This window comes from Denticeps clupeoides, chromosome 1, assembly GCF_900700375.1.
Source record: "Denticeps clupeoides chromosome 1, fDenClu1.1, whole genome shotgun sequence".
NCBI classification, from domain to species: domain Eukaryota; kingdom Metazoa; phylum Chordata; class Actinopteri; order Clupeiformes; family Denticipitidae; genus Denticeps; species Denticeps clupeoides.
In genome coordinates, this window is record NC_041707.1 from 36,590,037 (window position 1) to 36,611,295 (window position 21,259).

The 21,259-nt window shown below is 44.4% G+C and overlaps 1 protein-coding gene across 2 annotated transcripts; it reads left to right on the plus strand.

Annotated features, from left to right (window-relative positions):
• Positions 1 to 1,207: 1,207 nt before the first annotated feature.
• Positions 1,208 to 20,649, plus strand: acap1 (ArfGAP with coiled-coil, ankyrin repeat and PH domains 1). 2 transcript variants are annotated; one of them, XM_028999656.1, is made up of 24 exons: positions 1,208 to 1,298; positions 1,391 to 1,798; positions 3,884 to 3,941; positions 5,430 to 5,549; positions 5,912 to 5,965; positions 6,051 to 6,106; positions 6,614 to 6,797; positions 7,287 to 7,331; positions 7,413 to 7,508; positions 9,526 to 9,600; positions 9,790 to 9,902; positions 10,026 to 10,077; positions 10,178 to 10,278; positions 10,535 to 10,646; positions 11,245 to 11,444; positions 11,736 to 11,805; positions 11,945 to 12,039; positions 13,899 to 14,092; positions 16,083 to 16,133; positions 16,220 to 16,392; positions 16,758 to 16,867; positions 17,424 to 17,534; positions 17,635 to 17,696; positions 20,198 to 20,649. In XM_028999656.1, exons 2-24 carry the CDS (start codon positions 1,746 to 1,748, stop codon positions 20,296 to 20,298), a joined length of 2,286 nt encoding a protein of 761 aa, XP_028855489.1. In that variant the 5' UTR covers positions 1,208 to 1,298; positions 1,391 to 1,745; the 3' UTR covers positions 20,299 to 20,649. The 2 variants fall into 2 exon arrangements, with proteins under 2 accessions (XP_028855489.1, XP_028855500.1); XM_028999667.1 differs by lacking the exons at positions 1,208 to 1,298; positions 1,391 to 1,798; positions 3,884 to 3,941; positions 5,430 to 5,549; positions 5,912 to 5,965 and having other exon boundaries at positions 6,049 to 6,074; positions 6,541 to 6,797.
• The last annotated feature ends 610 nt before the right edge of the window (positions 20,650 to 21,259 follow it).

The following is a 21,259-nucleotide window of genomic DNA, read 5'->3' on the forward strand; positions in this document are numbered from 1 at the left end:
CCTGTAACTACCGATCATAGGTAAGGGCGTCTAATAGAAGCTGAGAAGGTGGATGTAGCCTAGTGGGTAACACACTCGCCTATGAACCAGAAGACCCAGGTTCAAATCCCACTTACTACCATCGTGTCCCCGAGCAAGACACTTAACCCTGAGTGTCTCCAGGGGGGGACTGTCCCTGTAACTACTGATTGTAAGTCGCTCTGGATAAGGGCGTCTGGTAAATGCTGTAAATGTAAATGTAAATAAACGACGCTAACGTATTGTTAAGAATAGGGAACGTAGCGTAGCCACTGGCCATAAACTGGGGTGAAACCAAAACAAGAATTCATTTGACTGAATGTAAATTTAAGGCAGGTTCATTTAGGCACGACTGACCGCTTCGCCCTAAAGTGCACCGCCGTGCATCAAACACTGCTACAGCGCACGGCGTTCATTCAGAATCTTTTGCATCCTCACAAATTCCACAAATATGTTAAAGGTTTTCTTAGATAAAGCAGGTTTGTATTATTTCCGGGCCATTCACAAGTATTATATATTTTTTTTATAATTTGGAAGCTAATATTGATATTTCCTGGCATTTCAAATTTTGGTGGCCACCTTATTAGACACACTGACCACTGCTGACAGACTCCTATCCAACAGAGCGAAAAGTGAAATGATTGTCATTGTGAAACACTGCGGCACAGCACACGGTGCACACAACGAAACGCGCCCCCTGCTTTTAACCATCCCCCTTAGTGAGCAGCGGGGACGGTCCCTTCGGTGGCAGACGGGGATTCGAACCAGCAACCTTCCTTTATCGGCTAGGCCACCACTGCCCCGCCAAAAGGACTAGTTTAAGGGTGTGCACACTTACGCAACCAGTTTATGGCACTTTTTTTTTTTTTTATTTGATTTGATTTTTTTATTTGAGTACAGGTTCTGGGCCACATCGAAGGTGTTGCTTTTACAGGGCAGGTTAGGGGTGGACTTGGAGGGGTTCGAACGTGTCACCGTCACCCAGAAGCATCTGTCCAGCCGATGGAGGTCGCGTCGGGGCCAAATACAGGTTACGCGGGTTCGATTTTTTTTTTTTTCTCGTCTAAACACACCCATCGTCTTTAAAAACCAAAAAAAAAGACCCAGTACCAACAACAACAAAAAAATGTAATCAGGCTTTTTTTATTACGCGCGCCTGGGCAAAACGGAGCTCCCGGAACACCCGGAACTGCTGAGCCGGGGGAGGGCGCACCGAGGCGCGCCGGCCGCGGCGAGGGGGGCGACTTTTCCTGCCGATGCCTCCAGAAGTGCCGCGTTCGGTTCGTGCGTAAAAAAAAATAAATAAATAAAAAAAAAGGCCGCAGTTCGGGAATTAAAAAAAAAACAAAAACTCTTTTCTTTTTACGAACAGCTGACGTGCCGCCTGTGACGCGGGACCTGTCGAAGTCGACGTCTAGGTGACAGGAAGCATTGCGATGCGACCTCGCTTCGGCCACCGCGGTGTCCTTCGGCTGAAGTTCTTTTTAATTTCATTCGGCGGTAAAACGCGGCAACCTTTTTTATTTTGAATGATGGATTTACTTTACAAGCGACGCGTCTCAGATGAAGTGTTTGTTTTTTTTTGTAATGAACTGCGAATCGGAGCAAATGTGAAGCGAGTGAATTAAGGTTTTTTTTTTAAATTTTATTAAGGGTAAGGTTTTTTTTTTTTTTACTTTATTCCTTGGATTAATACCCGTCTTCACGGGATCCTGGTTGGGAACAAAATGACCATTAAATTGGACTTCGAAGAGTGTCTGAAGGACTCTCCGCGCTTCAGGTAGGCGGATGCGCATGTGAACCCCGTTCAAACACACACACACACACACACACACAGAATTTGCCAGATCAAGCGATTTACAATCATTTTTTCCAGGACAGCCCCCCCCCCTGGAGACACTCAGGGTTAAATGTCTTGCTCAGGGACACCATGGTAGTAAGTGGGGTTCGAACCTGGGTCTTCTGGTTCACAGGCGAGTGTGTTACCCGCTAGGCTACTACCGCCCTACAATCACACACGGCGACAGGCTGGTGATTGCGGCCTGGCATCAGAAAGGGGCTGGAAAATGGGGCCAGACGGGACTTGGCGGTTTGGAGGAGGCTGATGGGGGCCGGAAACAGAAAGCGAGCACCTTGCCGCCCTCTTGTTTCTGGAGAAACATTAGTTCACCGGCGGAGGCCGAAGAGAAGTCGGGGGGGCGTGGTGTGGTGACCGGAGGTCGAGTTCTTCTCTCTGTCTCCCTTCCTGGCTGGAGCCTGTCTCAGGGTGACGTGCGGAAAATGTGAACGGGGTGCCAGAGTGTGTGTGTGTGTGTGTGTGTGTGTGTGTGTGTGTGTGTGTGGTGAGGGCCAGGAGGGGGTGGATGAATGCACCAGAGAACTAGGCCAATGTCCGTGCAGAAACACACACACACTCAAACACAACCGTGAACGGTCGGTGTTTCTCGAGAGGACGTGTACGCGTGATCTCACACGATCGTGCACACTTACGAAAGTTGGTTTTAAAGTGCAGAAGCACGAATGCGAACGTGAACCCGCACAGGTTACCGTGGTAGACCGATCGACGAGTGAAATGGAATAAAAGTTACACATGCGCGCGTAAAGAGACCATCACGGTGGGCGTGGCGAGTACTGCCTCTCCCGTTGCTAGGAAACCGGCATGGGGGGGTGGCGGTGGCGAGTTACAGGAAGTGAGGCGGCGAGAAGATGCAGCTGTGATAAACACAGCACAGGAAGTGTGTTTTGGGGCGGATCGCGACAGAAACCTCGGGCCTGTTTAACGCGCGGCGCGACCAGGTTCTACGGGTCGCAACCACAAGTCAAATCTCAATTTTTTTTTTTTTTTCTCTTAAATGTCTTTCTGTTGCTACGCAGGTGAATAAAACTCTTTAAAATAAAACAAGTTTCCTCAGATGAAACCTCCTGAACGTGGGAACATGTGAATAGAGACACGGCGCTGGTCCACTGCTTCTGTTTGTACGTTTGTGATGTGGCGCTCGTAATTGAAACGTAGGAGACGGGGTAAGCCACCTGGTTTGTGGAGGCGGGTGTGAGACACGCAGACGTTTTCGTGTTAGGCCACATTTAAATACGCCCGGAAGGTCATAAATGACCGTAAACTCGGGCCCGGGACAGCGTTAGGGCTTAATATTAATATTAATAGTTGGCCCCGTAATCGGAAGGTTGCCGGTTCGAATCACGATCCTGTCGTGGCTGCCCACTGCTCACCAAGGGGGATGGTTAAATGCAGAGGACACGTTTCGTTGTGTCGCCGTGTGCTTCACTTTCACTTTAAACCAGAGGAGTTTTAACTGTGTCTAATATGATTGTTCATACCTTGACTTATCCTTGTACCTTTTTTTTTCACTCTCTGAGAATGAATTCTTGCTATTTATGTCTCCCAACATTCGTAACCGCATCACACGTGTTAATGTAGCAGTGACCAGTTAGCTGTTGACGCTAGCTGACTGATGCTAGCTGACTGATGCTAGCTGACTGATGCTAGCTAACTCCATGCAGTTTTCATTTTTATTTATTTTTCATCTTTCTTGTCCTGCCAAACACACATTGTCAGGGTCAAGCATGCAATTTATGCAGCCATCTTCTCTAGCTAACCAATTTAGCCCCAAAGCCTAACGGTATTATGCAAATTACGGGCCGTTCGGCCACATTGCCTTGCCAAATGTTTTCGCGTTGAATCGCACGGCCGCCTCGACTGCTTTTCACAAGTTTGGAGGGGCGGCCTTGCCACACCGGCGTCGCGGGAGACGAGTATTTAACACAATTTTCTGTGGACATGTACAGATCAACGTTGTGCAAGCCTGTTGCTTAACTAAGACAGAAGTGCTGTTGGTTTCTTTCTCAGGGCGGATATCGAGGACGTGGAGGGGGACGTGAGCGAGCTGGAAACCAGACTTGACAAGGTGAGAGTCGCTGGCAATGAGGTGAAACAAAGTGGGACCGCCGAGAGATTACTCGGGACGTTTTCACTCTTCAGTTTCTCCCTGATGCTCAAGCTTGGGATTCCCAAGACTATTTATCCAAATACTGAGGAAATTGCAAATTGCACCCTCGGTGTCACATTCTGAATTGGGGTAAAAGGACCGTAGGATTTTTAGGATTCCTGTATTCCAGACAGGACAACAACATATGTCGCAGGTATATTTGTCGAACAATTAAACGTCTGGTGACTCATGGGCGGTGCTTCACGTCGGCTCCGTCCTGCCATCCATCATATTCAAAAATAGTTTTATCGGTGCGACACATGGCGAAGTGCATCCGGAACTGCTTTTAACAGCGGTGGCCTAATCAGAAGGTTGCCGGTTCGAATCCGGAGGTGCCGCTGAGCAAAGCACACTGCTCCCCGGGCGCCTGTCATGGCTGCCCACTGCTCACCGAGGGCGATGGTTAAAAGCAGAGGACACGTTTCGTTATGTCAACATGGGCTGCGATGCAGTGTTTCACAATGACAGTCGCCTCGCTTTCACTTTTTCACTTGATTATTGTTTTTTTTTTTCTTTGATAGAAGAGTTGCAAGTTATAAAGTTAAAGGCAACTAGGCTAGTAAAAAAGTGTGAGCAAATTAAACAAATAAATGCAAATATTTATTTTCAAAGAGAACATAAGACACAGACATCACTGTGCTAGTGGCTTTGGGTACCGCAGATTATTTAGCAGAATGCTAAATGATGAAATGAATGGGCTAGCGATGAGATGGACAGCCAACATTCGGATGGTCGGGGTGTGAGGTGTGGTGGCACGTCCTGGTTCAGCATCCATGCCGAGGATTGAAACCCGTTTTTTTTTCAATCTTCATTCAATTCTGATTTTATCCTGCACCCCAAAATGCCAAAACCCGAGCAGCTGCAGCCTCCAGTTATTTTCAGCCTGTGAAAAAAGGCCGAATGCCAGAGATGAGGATGCTGCGAAATTTCAGTGGTCGAGCAGTTGTAGTGAGATACGAAAAGAGATGGGAACGGTAAAGAGGAACCGCCCAGGGCTTCGGTTCTCCACCCCATTGTCACCTGAAAAGAGGAAACATGGAAAATCAATGACTCTCAGCCACTCGGTCGTTACGGTTCCCTTTTTAAGTTCACTTAATTACACTGTGCTGATGTACTTTTCCTCTCACCTTTACTCCATTTTCACCGGAGATCAAAAGATGCAGTGTGGTTTGCCACTTTAAGAGCTATTTGATGACTATGATCATTGCAATGAGAGTTTAAGACTGTAGCTAATGGGGCAGTTTATGTAAAACCCTGCAGATACAACATATACAATTTGCACAGTCACTCTTTGAAACGCCAGACATGTTTGTGTTTGGTAATTGATGCTTTTTGGATTATTGCAAATGTGCTGTTTTGTTTTTAAAAAAAAAAAAAAAAGTTCAAACTGCTATTTGTGGGTTGTAGTTGGTGAAGCAGTGCCACACCATGCTGGAAGCTGGGAAGGTCTACTGCAACAGCAGCAAGAACTTCGTAACTGGTCTCAGGGAGCTTGGCCTTCACTGCTCTAAAGACAGAACGCTGGGGGTGAGTCCTGAAGGGGTTCTGTCAGAGACATGGGCGGATATCATGCAGGCATTTAATTAATTTTAAAATATTCAAATTGTATTTAGACACATACCCCAATTTTTTCATTGCGATCTTTAGAACATTAATGGTTTTTAAATAGTAGTTATATTTTATTATCTATGGAAGTCCCAAGTTCAGTCCAGTTTCCTTGCACAGACATGCAGCTCAGATGAGTTGAACCATCTATCGTTCATGCTTTTCTTCTATTCGTCACCTTTAACCTGTCCGTATCAGTAACTGGTTCCCGCAGGGCACTTATCAGCTGTGTGCTGTACGGAGAATGTAGTCTCAGGCCTTCTGGCATTCCTTCTCCCTCACAGGAATGCTTGGAGAAGTTTTCAAAAAAGCTTGGTGCCATCACGGAAGCTCAGGAGGTGAGTCGGAACAGTTTTATATTTTACCCACCGGCAGCGTCGTTTGCTGGTCTGCAGACTTCCACAGGCTTCTTTCTTTCTTTAGGAGGCCATAAGCAGCACACAGAAGGTGAAGTGTAAACTGCAGAGCTTTGTTAAAGAGTGAGTCTGTCTGTCTGTGTTCCCGTTCTTTTTTCTTGTTGTTGTTTTTTTGTGCAACTTTGTTAAGCACTTTTTATTGTGCGAGTGTTGTGAAAGAGGCCATTTTTGGGGAATTTAATAGGAAAAGATAAAAAACTTTTTTACATTTGTTGTTGCCCATAATGAAACAACTTTAAACGACTAAAACATTGAATATTGATCATAATTAAATGTAGAAATGTCCATATTCATTGATAAAGTGAGTATTTGGTCCATTTACTGGCCTTACCCAGAGTGACTGGTAGTTAAAGGGACAGTCCCCGTGGAACAGCTCAGGGTTTCGTGTCTTGCTCGGGATGGTAAGTGGGGTTTGAGCTTCTGGTCCTGAGGCAAGCGTGTTGCCTACTAGGCCAGCATTTCTCAAACTGTGGCCCCTCGTAACGTCTGTGTGACAGGTTTGTAGGGAATGGCGCAAAAGGCGGGAACGCTGAACATTCATGGTTCATGGAGCACGTCTCTCCGGTGTAGGGATGTGAAGCGCCTTAAAGACGTACGGAAGGAGTTTGAGCGCAGCGGCGAGAGCTTGGAGGCGGCGCTGAGTCGGAATGCTCAGGCTCCGCGTAACAAGGCTCACGAGGTGGACGAAGCCAGCGCCGCCCTGCTGAACTCCCGGAGGGCCTTCCGGTCACAGGCCCTGGACTACGTCCTGGAGGTAAAACACGCATACGGCGGCGGCCTAGCGCTTAAGGAAGCGGCCCCGGTTGCCGGTTCGAATCCCGACTCTCCAAGGTGCCACTGAGCAAAGCACCGTCCACACACACTGCTCCCCGGGCGCCTGTCATGGCTGCCCACTGCTCACCAAGGGTGATGGTTGAATGCAGAGGACACATTTCGTTGTGTCACCGTGTGCTGGAGCCAATGATAATCACTTCACTTTCCATTGCACATTTGCAGCCTTGTTGTTAAAGTCAAAATGACTAAATGCATTACTATTTATGCCCTGTGTCTTTTTGGCATTATGCGGCAACTGTTGAGTGCCTGGATGTTGCTGAATGTGGGTCGCCGTTTGGTACATTGGGGTGAAAGGATATCTGAGGAAGTCACCTCTGTCTTTGACAAGGCCTCTTGACCGACGGCTTTTAAATACGCACAGCTAATACAGCAGCAGTAGCACCATCTCCTCTCTTCTCCTCTTCTGCAGATTAAGGTCGTTGAATCCAAGAAGAAGACCGAAATCATTCTTGCCGTAAGTCTTCTGGCATCGGCTCCTCTTCATGTTCCTTTCTCTGTGCTGCGTGTATTTCGAATTATTTGACTTTGCTGACAGATGCTGTCTCTGATGGAGGCCCAGGCTCAGTTCTTCCATAAGGGCCACGAATCCCTGAAGGAGCTGGAGAGCTACCGCAAGAGTCTAAATGAAGAGGTGAGCACTGAGACGTTGTAAAGACAAACAAGCCATGGGTTGATAAGATGACCAAATAAACATGGCAGCGTTGCATCATGGGAGAGCACAGGAATGTCGGTCACGGTGACAGGAAGCTGCCGACAGGATGATAACAGGAAGCGTTTCACATGTCTGTCACCAAACGATGGAACGAGTGCCGAGGCATGGTAATCATCTGTGAAGCCACATGACCACCTAGCTGGACAAAAACGCCGATAAATACCCACAAATGGTGTTTTGGTTGAGAAGTCACCTTTTTAGGCGTAAAATGGCTTATTCTGATGAGTCTACGTCTGTTTTAAAATGCTAGTTACTAGTTAAGAGAACTATTTACTAGTTAAGATGCATCTGAAATTAGATAGCAGCTGGATTCATATAGCGTTTAGAAAATTATTACGTATTGCAGCATGTTCATGACTGGTATTTACCAGATGCTGGTGTCTTGCTAATCTGCTGAAAGGTGGCAGTTCACATGTGTCTTGGTTAGCATGGTTAACTTTCATTGACTTGCAACAGAAATAATGCTTGTCCAAAACGCCATTAAACCAGGCTACATTAGCTAGCTGAAGTCCAGAATATGCTGGTATCCGGTCATTGCTGAAAACCCATCTTTAGCTGTTTTAGTTTAATTGGATGTTTCCACTGGGATTTAGAGGCAGAAGCTTTTTTCAAGTTCAAGTAAACTTTATTGCCATCTCTTCTATATATTGTACAGATATACAGAGAGACGAGAAGACGTGTTTTATTTTTAAAAAATGGCCCCGAATGTTGCAGATTGTACCTGAAGAATGACTGCAGATAATTTTTTTTAACGGTTCTGAGTTCGGGTGAAACGCTTGTGTCTTTGGTTACTAAGCAATATTTCTCAGGATACACGAGTGCAGTTTAGCAAGAGGAAGCACACTCAACCCTCCACGGGCCTTCTCCAACCACAAACGCTTCTTCAGAGTTTCCTGCAACTGCAGGAAATGGCAAAACGGAGAGGGGCTGAATGCACAGCTCAAGTGAAGGCAAGCAGAGGAGTCAGATGGAGACCCGGCGAGACCGAGGGGTCAGCTGTTCGCACTCGGCCCTGAGTTCTGCAGAGGAAATGAAGAGGATCAACACTTCCTGCTTCCTGTTTCTCTCGAAGAAACGTGGCCCGAAGTGTCCTTTTGACCCTAACCTCGACCATCTCCAGGATTCCTTTGCTTGTTATTTTATCCCACGTGTCGCGCAGCTGAAGACTAAAAGCTCAACATTGTAAACTATTTGAAGACATTGATGGTGACTGACGTGAGGCGATCGTCTGTTTCCAGGAAGTTTAATTTCCTGTGGGGGAAACGTACAGTGCTTTTTGAACGTTTTCACTTTTTACTGGTTTAAAGTGTTCTATCTTTTTTTCACTTTCTTGTTTTTTAGTTATGTTTCATCAGACTGAGTAAATTCCTTACACATACTAGAAAAATCATTGCTGAAAATGTCTTTTTTTTTTTTTAATCATTTTTTGAATCATGAATCATGACTGGATGGCTTAAGGTGACCCCACCCTTATCAGCTTATCACTAAGTAAGATCATATTAGTGTCACTGATTATCCTGGTCCACAGTGAGTTGTTACACCTTGTATTATATGAGACCGTTTGTTAGCTAGCTATGCCTTTATCTGGCGTGTACCACGGGCACCGGAATTTACGGAACAGCTTGGCGACATTATTTAAATTCAATTTCTACAATGTAGAAAATAATTCGCATTCTGTGCCACTGCTGTGTGTGTTGCCTTTCAGCTAGTAGATTTTTATGGCGGAGTGCGTACTAGTTTGATCTGTGACTGTACAGACAAAAAAATACCCACTATCTATCTGGAACATTGACAAAAATACGTTTTTGGCGTGATTGCAGAACTATTAAATTTCAAATCATGCATAATCATTCAAATTAGTGATGATGGTTCACAACATATTTCCGATTGGAGGGCTTTTTATTGCTCCCTTAACTTACTTTTATTCTTTCTTCAGCAAACTCAGCTTGTCCTGGATGCAGCCCGAGAGAAAAGGGACACGGAACAAAGACACAGTGCCGTAAAGAAAAAAGTAAAGAAACACACACTCGGCTGCCTGCACTAAGAATGAGAATAATTAATGTTCACAAGGCCCCTTGGTTTTGAAGATTTTGCCCCACATTACTGAATTGTTGATGTGCAAACTTGCATTTTCAGGTGGACCAACTGCGCGAAATGTTACCTCATTTTTTGTGGGCTGTGTGTTCCTGTTGGTTGACAGGATGTGTCTTATGACGATTCCCTTATGGGTTACTGCACCGAGCCAGCCAATGGGATTGCTATGGAGGGTTACCTCTACAAGAGAGCGAGTAATGCCTTCAAGACATGGAACAGGTGCCTTTTAGTGTCCAAAATGTTTTTGTAAATGTAAATATTGGTTTGCATTCCAATGAGTTTGGTGAACACTTGCACATGAAGTTTCTTTTTTCTTCTTTCCCCTTCTGTCCTGGAATATAGGCGCTGGTTCTCCATTCAGAAAAATCAGCTGGTGTACCAGAAAAAATTCAAGGTGAAATATTGAAGCGCACAAACACTGTAGACATATAGTCCTTTTGGCCAGTCTTGAAAGGGAATCAATCTCTCTCTCTCTCTCTCTCTCTCTCTCTCAGGAACAGCCCACTGTAGTTGTTGAGGACCTGCGCTTGTGCACAGTGAAGCCCTGCCCCGATCACGAGAGGAGGTTCTGCTTTGAAGTTGTCTCTCCTTCCAAGTGAGTTGCTCAGTGGCCGACGGAATGTCCATGGAGTGTGTGCCCTGTCATTTGGAGTGTTTTCAACATCAATAGAATGACATTTGAACGTCACAATGCACAATGAGGGTACAGCCGTATTTGCCCTTATCTAACATGTTGTGCACAGTCTTAGGTGTGGGCTAGACTGAGGTTGAGAGTATATGTGTTTTTATCACATGATCTCATCATCTGCGTGTGTGTGTGTGTGTGTGTGTGTGTGTGTGTGTGTGTTCAGGAGCTGTCTGCTACAGGCAGACTCAGATCGACTGCAGCAGGACTGGATCAGCGCTGTACAGCTCAGTATCGCATCGGCCTTCCAGGACCGTAGAGAGGACTCACACAGTCCTGTGAGTTACATATAAACATGCACGCACATGCGCACAGACACAGAACACGCGTAATCCAGTGTGTTGCACCTAGACGCACACACTATCAGTCAAAAGTTTTGATGGCGGCAGTGGAGACTAAGATGGAGCCATTTTGAAGAATCCGGTGCAAGAAACAAATTTGGCATTTTTGTAGCAGGAGAAAGTGAAGTATGTTTGATAAATCTGTTTTGTTCAGAGTCGCCTCTTTTTACCTTCATGGCTGCTTTGTTTACTATTGTCATCAAAAAGCCACTTCAATGCTCATTTACACGAGTGAATGATAAGAAAGTGTTCAGCATAAACCTTCAGGACTGTTGGAGACAACTACAGACGCCCAGACTGGTGTGGTTTATATACAAACTCAAACTTAATTCTGTGCATTGTGTATACAGAAAGTCACACATTCACATGTTGTTCAAGCATTGATAATATCTCGTAAACGGAGGCAAACATTCAACTTTTTCTCTTATTCAAATGCTGAATAATTTTTAAGTATTACATAAATATTTCAGGCTTTTACTTCATGTCTGGTTCATTGTGGTGTGTGTGTGTGTGTGTGTGTGTGTGTGTGTGTCAGAGGGACCGTTGCAGTTCGGTGTCTGTGGGCAGTGGAGTGAGTGCTGGGGCGGAGCAGGAGGTGGTGGTTTGCCAGGCACTGGAGGAGGTGCAGGGTATCCCTGGAAACGGGTTCTGCTGTGACTGTGGGGAGTCTGGGCCGGACTGGGCCTCCATCAACCTGGGAATAACGCTGTGTATCACCTGCTCTGGTATACATAGGTATGCACTCACACGCACACACACACTTTCTACATCTGTTAGTACCTCCTACGGTACTAACAGATATCCTACAGTCTATTTTTATGTATTAAATCTTAAAAACAGACATAATAGCATTTGCATTGTTACATGATATATACAAATGTGCAGCCCACACATCTAAGGTAATAAATAGGAATGTATAAATGTATGTACCACTACATAACAAGATTATTCTAGACCTGACCTAATTCTGCCCCAAAACTATTTAGCGGTTGTGTTTTTTTAAAGAAATAATATGTGTGTTAACAGGAGTTTGGGAGTTCACTTCTCCAAAGTACGATCCTTAACCCTGGACTCATGGGAACCTGAACTTATCAAGGTGAGATCTCCTAGTAGTCACACATGCACTCACAATATACTTTTTTATGTTGATCTTGTGGCTTTTGGGTGGATACTCTGTGTGGGTGGCGTGGAGTCCTTCTTGTCTTCTGTAATTGTCTCCACTCCTTCCTTCTCAGCTCATGTGTGAGTTGGGCAACACTGCCATAAACAGGATCTATGAGGCACGCATCGATGAGATGACGATTAAGAAGCCCCACCCCTCTAGTCCCAGGTAAGGGCTGCCTGTGTGTGCTTTACATTTACATACATTTACAGCATTTATCAGACTACTTACAATCAGTAGTTACAGGGACAGTCTCCCTGGAGCAATTTAGGGTTAAGTGTCTTGCTCAGGGACCCAATGGTAGTAAGCGGGATTTGAACCGGGGTCTTCTGGTTCATAGGCGAGTGTGTTACCCACTAGGCTACTACCACCCTTTAAATACGACCCTCAGCGCAGGTTAACACGGCCTCTGCTGGGTCTGAAGGGCATGTGGTATTATTAAATTGCAGACTTGTTCCGCAACTGTAAACCATGAAATTTGTCATTTTGGGCCTCAGGGCACGCGATGCTGCAGCATCCAGCAGTTGACCATGAACATTATGCTGCAAACACAATATACACGTTGCTGAGTAGTATTGGTGCACATTCACTGTACATGTTTTCTTCAAATGATAGATAAAGTAGTGTAAAGATCAGTCTTTTCTTGTCCACGACATTCTTATGACCGTAATAATTTAGAGATTTACAAGTATTACTAATACTTGCCAGCACATGTAATAACAATATATAGCATGTGATATAAATATACCTTTGGAATTAAAATTTTAAATATTGGTGTCAAAATTGCACCTCAGAATGATTAATAAGGACAATTGAAACATCATCATTGTATCAGGTAGTAGTTAAAGTAGTTGAGTAAAGACACACTCAAAATTGTGTTTAACTCTCATATGAAGTGCTCATCCTGTCCGGAGGTGCAGTGGTTTCCGTTTATCTTAATCTCAGATTTCAGATGAAGATCAAAGCTTTCACGATGAGAGCTTTTCCTTTTCAGGCATTTTTTTGCACAACACAATCTATGTTGTACATTCTTATTTAGTAATTAAGTAAATTTGGCAATAAGATATCTGAAAACCAGTCAGGAATTTATACTCACTATTGCACTTACAGGATTGTCCTTTTTATACAAGTAATTCATACATTCCTGCATCTGGGCTAGATTTCCTAATAAATAATCAGAAATAAATAGCATCATGTTAAAATTTACACTATATTCCACATGCATACGCAACAGGGTTCTCCTCAGTTCTTCTTGAATTGATTTACTCCTGTGTTTTTGAAAAAAAAAGTTTGCCCCCTACTGTTTGTAGGGGGTTGTTACAGCATATTTTCTAAATAGGTTTCGCGTCGAGGTTTACTTATTAAAAATTGATGAAGGTGCATCAAAGCAAAGTCCCTGTATACAGTGGAGGTTTTATAAACTGGCACATCTTATGAATTTTCATTTTTGCATTTGAAATTAGGTTATTTATGTGCTCTGTGTGTGTGCTCTGCTCAATTTTTTTTTTTTTTACCTCCACCGCTGCTTTGGTTGCACATCATACAGGAAGTTGCTCGGGTACATTTTTAGTGCATATAGACTTGCTACTACTCTCACCACAGAAACAATCGCTTCTTGTCATGTTGTGCACTTGTGTACGGGTGAACATGTCTGAACGTGGTGGCCTGGAAATCATTTTTCCTGCATAACCTCATTCATACTGACATCAGACAGCTAAACTGTGTCACAGACATCAAACGGTTCCAAGTTGTTATCTGGGTTCAGCACACTTGTCTTTATTGGTAATAATTTTTCAGTGATGTTTTCGAGGAGTGTGACCTAAAATAGAGGAGTTTTGGTATATGTGGTGAATATTTTCATAATTAAATAATTTGTCAAATTGCAATGTTATTTCTATGGCCATTAATTCACAAGATTTGTGAGTTTTGTCCATTTTCCTCCGTTGTTGAATATCGGCTGTATTCAGTACGGTTTGGAGGCTTTTCAGCTTTAGGTGTGATGTATTTTTCACATTTCTCATTATCAGGCAGGACAAGGAGTCATGGATTCGATCCAAGTACGTGGAGAAGAAATTCATCCAGAAGCTTCCGGAAACGGGCCGGGCGGTGCCCTTGCGGCGGTCCAGTGCCCGGAGGAACCGCAGCTCCACGCAGCACCCTGTCACCATGCGTCCACCCATCAAACCCAAACCCAACCGGTCCACACTGCCACGCCTCACAGGTAACACATACGCTGTGCAGAACAGATCGTAGGCATAGACCTAAAATGTGCATAAATAAGACTTAATAGCAGGGTTATTACAAATTCATATATGCCAAATTCACAAAACAATTAAAATGCTGGAAATCAAATTTATCAACCCATGGAGGTCTGGATTTGGAGTCACACTCAAAACACCCTACAGGCTGATCCAACTTTGATGTAATGTCTTTAAAACAAGTCAGAATGAGGTTCAGTAGTGTGTGTGGCCTCCACGTGTCTGTATGACCTCCCTGGAACGCCTGGGCATGCTCTTGATGAGGTGGCAGATGGTCTCCTAAGGGATCTGGACTAAAGCATCCACCAACTCCTGGACAGTCTGTGATGCAACGTGGTGTTGGTGGATGGAGCGAGACATGATGTCTCAAATGTGCTCAATTGGACTCAGGTCTGGGGAACAGGCGGGCCAGTCCAGCCACATGAGGTCTAGCATTGCCTCACATTAGGTGGAACCCAGGGCCAACCGCACCAGCATATGGTCTCACAAGGGGTCTGAGGATCTCATCTCGGTACCTAATGGCAGTCAGGCTACCTCTGGCGAGCCTTTGGAGGGCTGTGTGCCCCCTCCAAAGAAATGCCACCCCAAACCATTACTGACCCACTACCAAACTGGAGGATGTTGGAGGCAGCAGAACGTTCTACATGGCATCTCCAGTCTCTGTAGGGGTCCTGCTGCTGGGTTGATGTTCTCCAACGGCCTCCTCCACGTCTCCTGATGTACTGTCTCCTGGCAGCGCCTCGATGCTCTGGACACTACGCTGACAGACACAGCAAACCTTCTTGCCACAGCTCGCATTGGTGTGCCATCCTGGATGAGCTGCACTACCTGAGCCACTGGTGCGGGTTGTAGACTCCGTCTCATAATGCCACTAGAGTCAAAGCACTTCCAGATTTCAAAAGTGACCAAAACATAAGCCAGTAAGTACAGGAACTGAGAAGTGGTCTGTGGTCACCTCCTGCAGAACCACGCCTTTATTGGGGACGTCTTGCTAATTGCCTGTAATTTCCGCCTGTTGTCTATTCCATTTGCACAACAGGATGTGAAATTGATTGTCAATCAGTGTAGCTTCCTATGTGGAAAGTTTGATTTTAAAGAAGTGTGATTGACTTGGTGTTATATTGTGTTGTTGAAGTGTTCTCTTTATTTTTTTCAAGCCATTAAAGCCACTTAAAGCCATTTTTCTTGCTAAATTCATGCCATTAACTCAGCTGGGTGTTGTTTTATGGTAAGCTCATACATACACGTCAGTGCTGACTGAACAGGCCGGTTTTCATTATCTATTTGACACATCGGTTGAGAAACGTTGTTAGATCAACACACTGTATTATGGGTTGAATGGTGCTTGCCATTCTTCCGAAGGCCTGCATTTCTGCCTGGACCACAGACTGGGGCAATCGGAGGTTGTTTCTGGGTCGCCTGCAGCCCGCAGGTTACAAAATGGAAAAAAAAACTGATAAATGCCAATTTATAGGAGTAGTGGGTGGGTTAATTTTCTGATGTGAAAACAAAAAACACGAAAATACTGACTGTTCTAGACAACTGCCTACTGCGGAATGTGCACTTTTGCTGCTGATGGAAGTTCAACCGTAATGAACGGTAACCCAATACAGTTTTGTGTTTAAATCCCTTTTTGCATTATTAAAGTGTTAAACTACACCCCCAATTATTCTAGAGCAGAATAGAGGGTATTAAGAAGATTACCGCACTTTATATTGCAGCAGTGTGTCATCGTATACACAGTGAAGGAACACACCCAACTTGTCGTGCTTCAGAGGCTACACACACACACACACACCAAGCGCCCTCGCCGTATTTAGCTGCACACTTATGCGAAGAAAAATGGCGATTTATCATTGTTGCCAGACCTGGATTTAAGTGTGTGTTTTGTTGTACTGAACACATTGTTAAGGTGTAATCCAGACAGGAATGTCTTGTGCCTCGATCCCACAGGGATAAGCCCCAGTGACCTCATGCAGAAGAACAATACCGGCTCTCACAAAGGTGATGCGTGTTTACGCGCAGATGAACGTTCGATTTATGGCAAATGTGTGTGTGCCTGCTCATATGATGTAACCGTGTAACTGTAGACTCTGACGAGGAGGACGATCTGAGCAGCCTTCATCCTGGTGCTCTGCTGTACCGCTCAGCGGCGCTGCAGCACTTCCCGGTCATGGCCGACGCAATCGCCCACGGTGCCGACGTCAACTGGGTGAACGCTGCCGAGGCCAGCAGCACTCCCCTCATTCAAGCAGCCACCGCGGTGAGAAATATCCCGTTTATCACCACGTTCGCCAGCGCCGAGTACACGGGGCAGGACATGCTGCTACTTCTTTTTACTTTTTCAGACAATTAATAATAAATAAAAAAATCTATTGCACTCTTCATATCATAAGGATTATGTGTTTGAAATATGATGATTTCTCTTGAACTGTTGAGAATGATCTATGATCTAATTTTTTCTTGCTCTGTTAATTTTGTACTAAAAATATGTACGTGATTAAAGAATCTTGAAAATGTGATTGTTTAAGAGTGCCCTTGTGAAGTTTTTTTTGTTTCTTATTTTCTTTCCGAGAACCATGAATCTGTGTGTGATTGTTGCTGGACCTCTCTGGCGTCTCTCCCCAGAATTCCCTGGCGGCGTGTGAGTTCCTGCTGCAGAACGGCGCGAATGTGAACCAGGTCGATGTTAACGGCAGAGGCCCTTTGCATCATGCTACAATCCTGGGCCATACGGGGTATGTTACATCCTCGCATGTATGGAACTTAGTTAGTGTACTTTTTACTCTTCATAGTTCACGGTGTTAAGCCATTTGGACATAGAAATATAAAATCTGGGCTGCTTTGCCACATAAGTAGTAATCAAAAGCAATGATCTTCATTCCTTCACTCACCAAGGTCCACACTGTGTCCTTTAACCCTTCTTCTTTTTCCTTCAATCCTTTGTCCACGGAGTTTTCAGCAGACACTACAAATCTGTGAGATCTGTGCAGCTACAGGCCACGCCTACTACTAAGGCAGACTTGCAGATTATCTGTGCTTTGTTTCAAGCTTTCAGATGAGCAAACATTTGGCATCTGGAAAATTCCGGCATTGGCGTCAGTACATGCATTTGTGCATTTAAGTACAGAGGAACAGAGCAGCTCTCACACAAAGCTTATAATAAAAAAGCCTAGACCAACCCCATCAGTGTGCATATGTCACCAATAAACATGAGAAAATGGCCTTTTGTGCCTACTTGAATAATATTGAATAATATTTGGGAATCTATAACTGATAGTTTGTCTCTTTCAGGCTGGTGTGTCTATTTTTGAAACGAGGAGCAGACTACAATGCCAAAGATAAGACCCAGAAAGACCCAATCAGCATTGCCGTAGAGAGCGCCAATGCCGACATTGTAACTTTGTGAGTCATGAAGCCCTACGTCTGTTTGATTGTCCAATTTTTTTGACTGATTGTTTTATGATTGAACTCATTCATGTATTTTGGCTGCTCTCTTTGACAGACTCAGAATTGCCAAGATGAACAAGGAAATGCGGGAGATGGATGGCGCCTTCGGCCAATCAGGTCAATCTGGGGGACTGGGCTGTGAGGGAGAAGGGGGCGGGAACGGGTCTGTGATAGGTCAGACGAAGAAGGGCTTCCAGGCTCTGAAGACCCATTTCAGTGAATGGGCACTTGGGGGCCAGCATGGCTAGGAGGACTGGAAGGTCAATGTTTGTGGAAGGGGCTCAAAAGCAGGATACTAAGAGCACGATGTTAAAATGCAGTTGAAGGGTCATCCAAAGCAACACAAGATTCTAAATGGCTATGGGTATCTATTAGAAGAGCATGGGGATTTCGGCCGGTTGGCGAAAATGGGAGGACTGTGCAGGCACTTTATCTTTTTACACTGAAATATTGACTGTAAGCTGCTCAGAAAGCTACATTTCCTTTAAATCATCTGTCTGTTGCTTGTATATGCTATATAAGGTGCTAATATATGTTGTAGAGGCATTGGGTTGAATTCACCTTTTTGCAGTCCCCCACAATGCAGCAAATTTTTGCTAATATTACTCCAAAATCCTTCTTTTAAAGTCTCAACTGTTGTACAAAACCTGCTGGTGGAAGTATTTCCCTTGAATGACAGCACCGCTGTCACCTTCACACCTTTTCAATCAATACTGGCTAGCATGAAGAAGAGCGACGAGTTCCATTTCGGGTGATGTGATTCAGGCGATATATCTGTCTGCCCGTCTCCCACCCATTTGGTGTCTTGCTAGGCCTATGTGGACGCCACAAAATTGCAGAAAAAAAAAAAGTTTTTGCCACCTTTACATGACGTTTCATCCAAATGCTCTTTCCTTGGTGTGGTGTTGTGGTGTTTTTCAAATCTATGTATTGAATGTGTGTTTGAGGAGCTTGCCAGTCTGGTAGCCCTTTACAGTAAAGGTTATAGGAACTATATAGGAAGAAAAAATGTATTGCAGCTAGCGGGCAGGAGGTGAAATTAAAGCCATTTTCCCATCCTTCTTTTCCAGTGAGCCCCTGTCGCTGAGGACAGGCTGCTAATTTAATGCGGGGAAATCGATTGCCACAAGGTGCCAGCAGCAGCATTGCTGTGCAGTATAAAGTTATGCATGAAATGCGCTGACTCGCCTCACCTGACCTGAGCAGGACGATGCATTAAAACCAATAATGGCCTGGGGTGACATGACATGCACCTAAGTATCTTGAACTGTCTGTTTAAACAGACCCACAGTCTATTTTTGTGCAATTGTTGGTTGTACAACAGTACAATAACAACACGATTCCTTTTCCTCTTCCACGTGAATGTAAACACACTGCAGACACACTTTTTTGGGGTGGATTTTGTAAATGGGCTTATTCAAGAACGGTGGCGTGGGAGAAAATCTGGCGGAAATCGGTCATTGCACCGGACCTCCGGGGCTGATTTAGTATTGGATGGCCTGCGGCTTTCTTGACCTCAGTGCCTCAGTCGCCTCTTCGGTGCTGTTCTGGGATCAGGTATCTCGTCGCGCTGCTCTGCGGTCATGCGTCTGTAGACCGTTGCAGATGTAATTCCTTACACCACCAGGTTTCCACCCGGCTTCTGTGGTCTGTGTGGAGATAAGAATAAGTTAAGTTCCTTCAGTTAGATTTGTGAATTTATGAGATTATTCCAAATTGAATACAATTCTATTAAAGATCAATCCGATCTGATGCTTTTTAAACAATCCCCAGTGTTTCTGTTTGTTAAAATATATGTGTGTGCTCTGTTGACCTGTTGTTACTGTTAATTGGCATCTTCTGTCTGTGTCTATATATTTGTATATCCTGTGTGTGTGTGTGTGTGTGTCCACGGAGCTGGTCTATCTCCACTGCTTGCACAGTGTGCGTCGTCCGCACCCTGCCTGCGTGGCACAGGTAAATCATGACCCGCTCGGCCAATCAGCATCCTGCTCAGAAAACAGGCTCATTCCAGGGTGACCCGCTCACGCGTTTCCCTTCCGCCGAGGCAGCCGGTGCAATTCCTGCACTCCTCTACATGTTGCTTCGTTTCGAAATGAGGAAGTGAAATGTGAATTAGAATGGGCCTGTAATGTTGAAACCCCAAACCGCATGCTGAGGTGCAGTCAGATTTGCATGATTCACTGTGTGCATGTGTGTGTGAGTGTCTGTCTATGGCAGCCATTTTATGTCAAGAATTAGTCGGATTTCAACACTAGCAACATCATCTACAACAATCTAAAAGAAGCCTTCCTAACTGAATGTGCATTATAATATTCGTTCATAGTTTTATTTCACAAATTGTCCCTGAAATAAGTGAAAAAGAAAGCGTTTCTGACGCCTCTTATTTTTCTCTAGGGTTGTATGCGTGTGAAAATGCCGAGACTGACTAACCACACTAGCAGTGCAATCTTCTTTGCTTTTGTCGCTGTTTCTGCCAGTAGTGTAGGTGTTGCAGATTGCACGGGCAAAGATCCTCTAATCTAATAACCGCATGGAAGAATCTGCAGAGGATGTCATGGCGCTCTAAACCTGGTGATGATGTTTTTTTTTTTTTTTTTTTTTTTTGTGCGAAACAGGTGACGACACGTACCATGACATCTTCAGGGACTTCTCGCACATGGCATCGAACAACCCTGAGAAGCTCAAGCGCCGCAGCGCGGACATTAAGACACCCTGACCAGCAGGTGTCACTGTTTTATAACACACACACTCAGAGGTTTGCTTCTGGTCACTTTTGGTCATTAACAATGTTAATTTTAGACCAGGTTTTGCTTACAAACTTGTTGACCCTGAACTTTTATTTTATACATTTGCTGTTGCTAATGCAGCAAGAAGGAAAATATTTTGTCTTAGATTTTACATTTTTAATATCCTCCATATTCTGGAGATGAGGGCTTGGTTCACTTTCGATCTGTCTCTATACAAACATAGAAGCTCAAACACCCTCAACCTTTTTATATGATGTGTACATTCTAATTGTTTTGTATTGACATACAAAGGCAAAAATTAAATAGTTTTGACAAGATAACCCAGTGTTTGTTGCCTTCTGTTAGAGAGCTCAGTCGGGGCCAAAGGACTTTGGTCTTTTTACATCAGGCTGCCAAATACAGGGCAAATCCAGAGATCTAAGGGCTGATTGGACTCCCGTTAACATCTTTTTAGTAGAGGACCCCAGGACAACTTCAGAGGTTATGTGGAATCCATCATTTGCCGAGTCAGGGCTGATTTAGTGCCATTAGGAGTCAGTGAAATAACGGCTCGGTTTCAGGTGGTTTTAATGTTGTGGCTGATAGGTGTCATTTCAGTCCACTAAAACTAAGGCCATCGGCCTTTGCCCGGTCTTTTCCTGGTTAGTCTTTCTGGCTAGAATATGGCTACATCCAGGAGTTTTAGAAACTGATTTGGAACGTATTTATTCAGTGGATTTTTTTTTTTCATTTTAATAATAACATTTTGAAAACCTAAAAAGCTGACAAATGATTTGCGTGTTTCAAATATACCTTACTTGAGACTGAATATTCTGACAGGTAATGGGGCAACATAAGAATAACGGGACGTGGCATTTGAATACACAGTGCTTCTAAATTTGAAAGTGCAAGAAATGTAAATATTTGTAAATATTTATATTTCATTTTTGC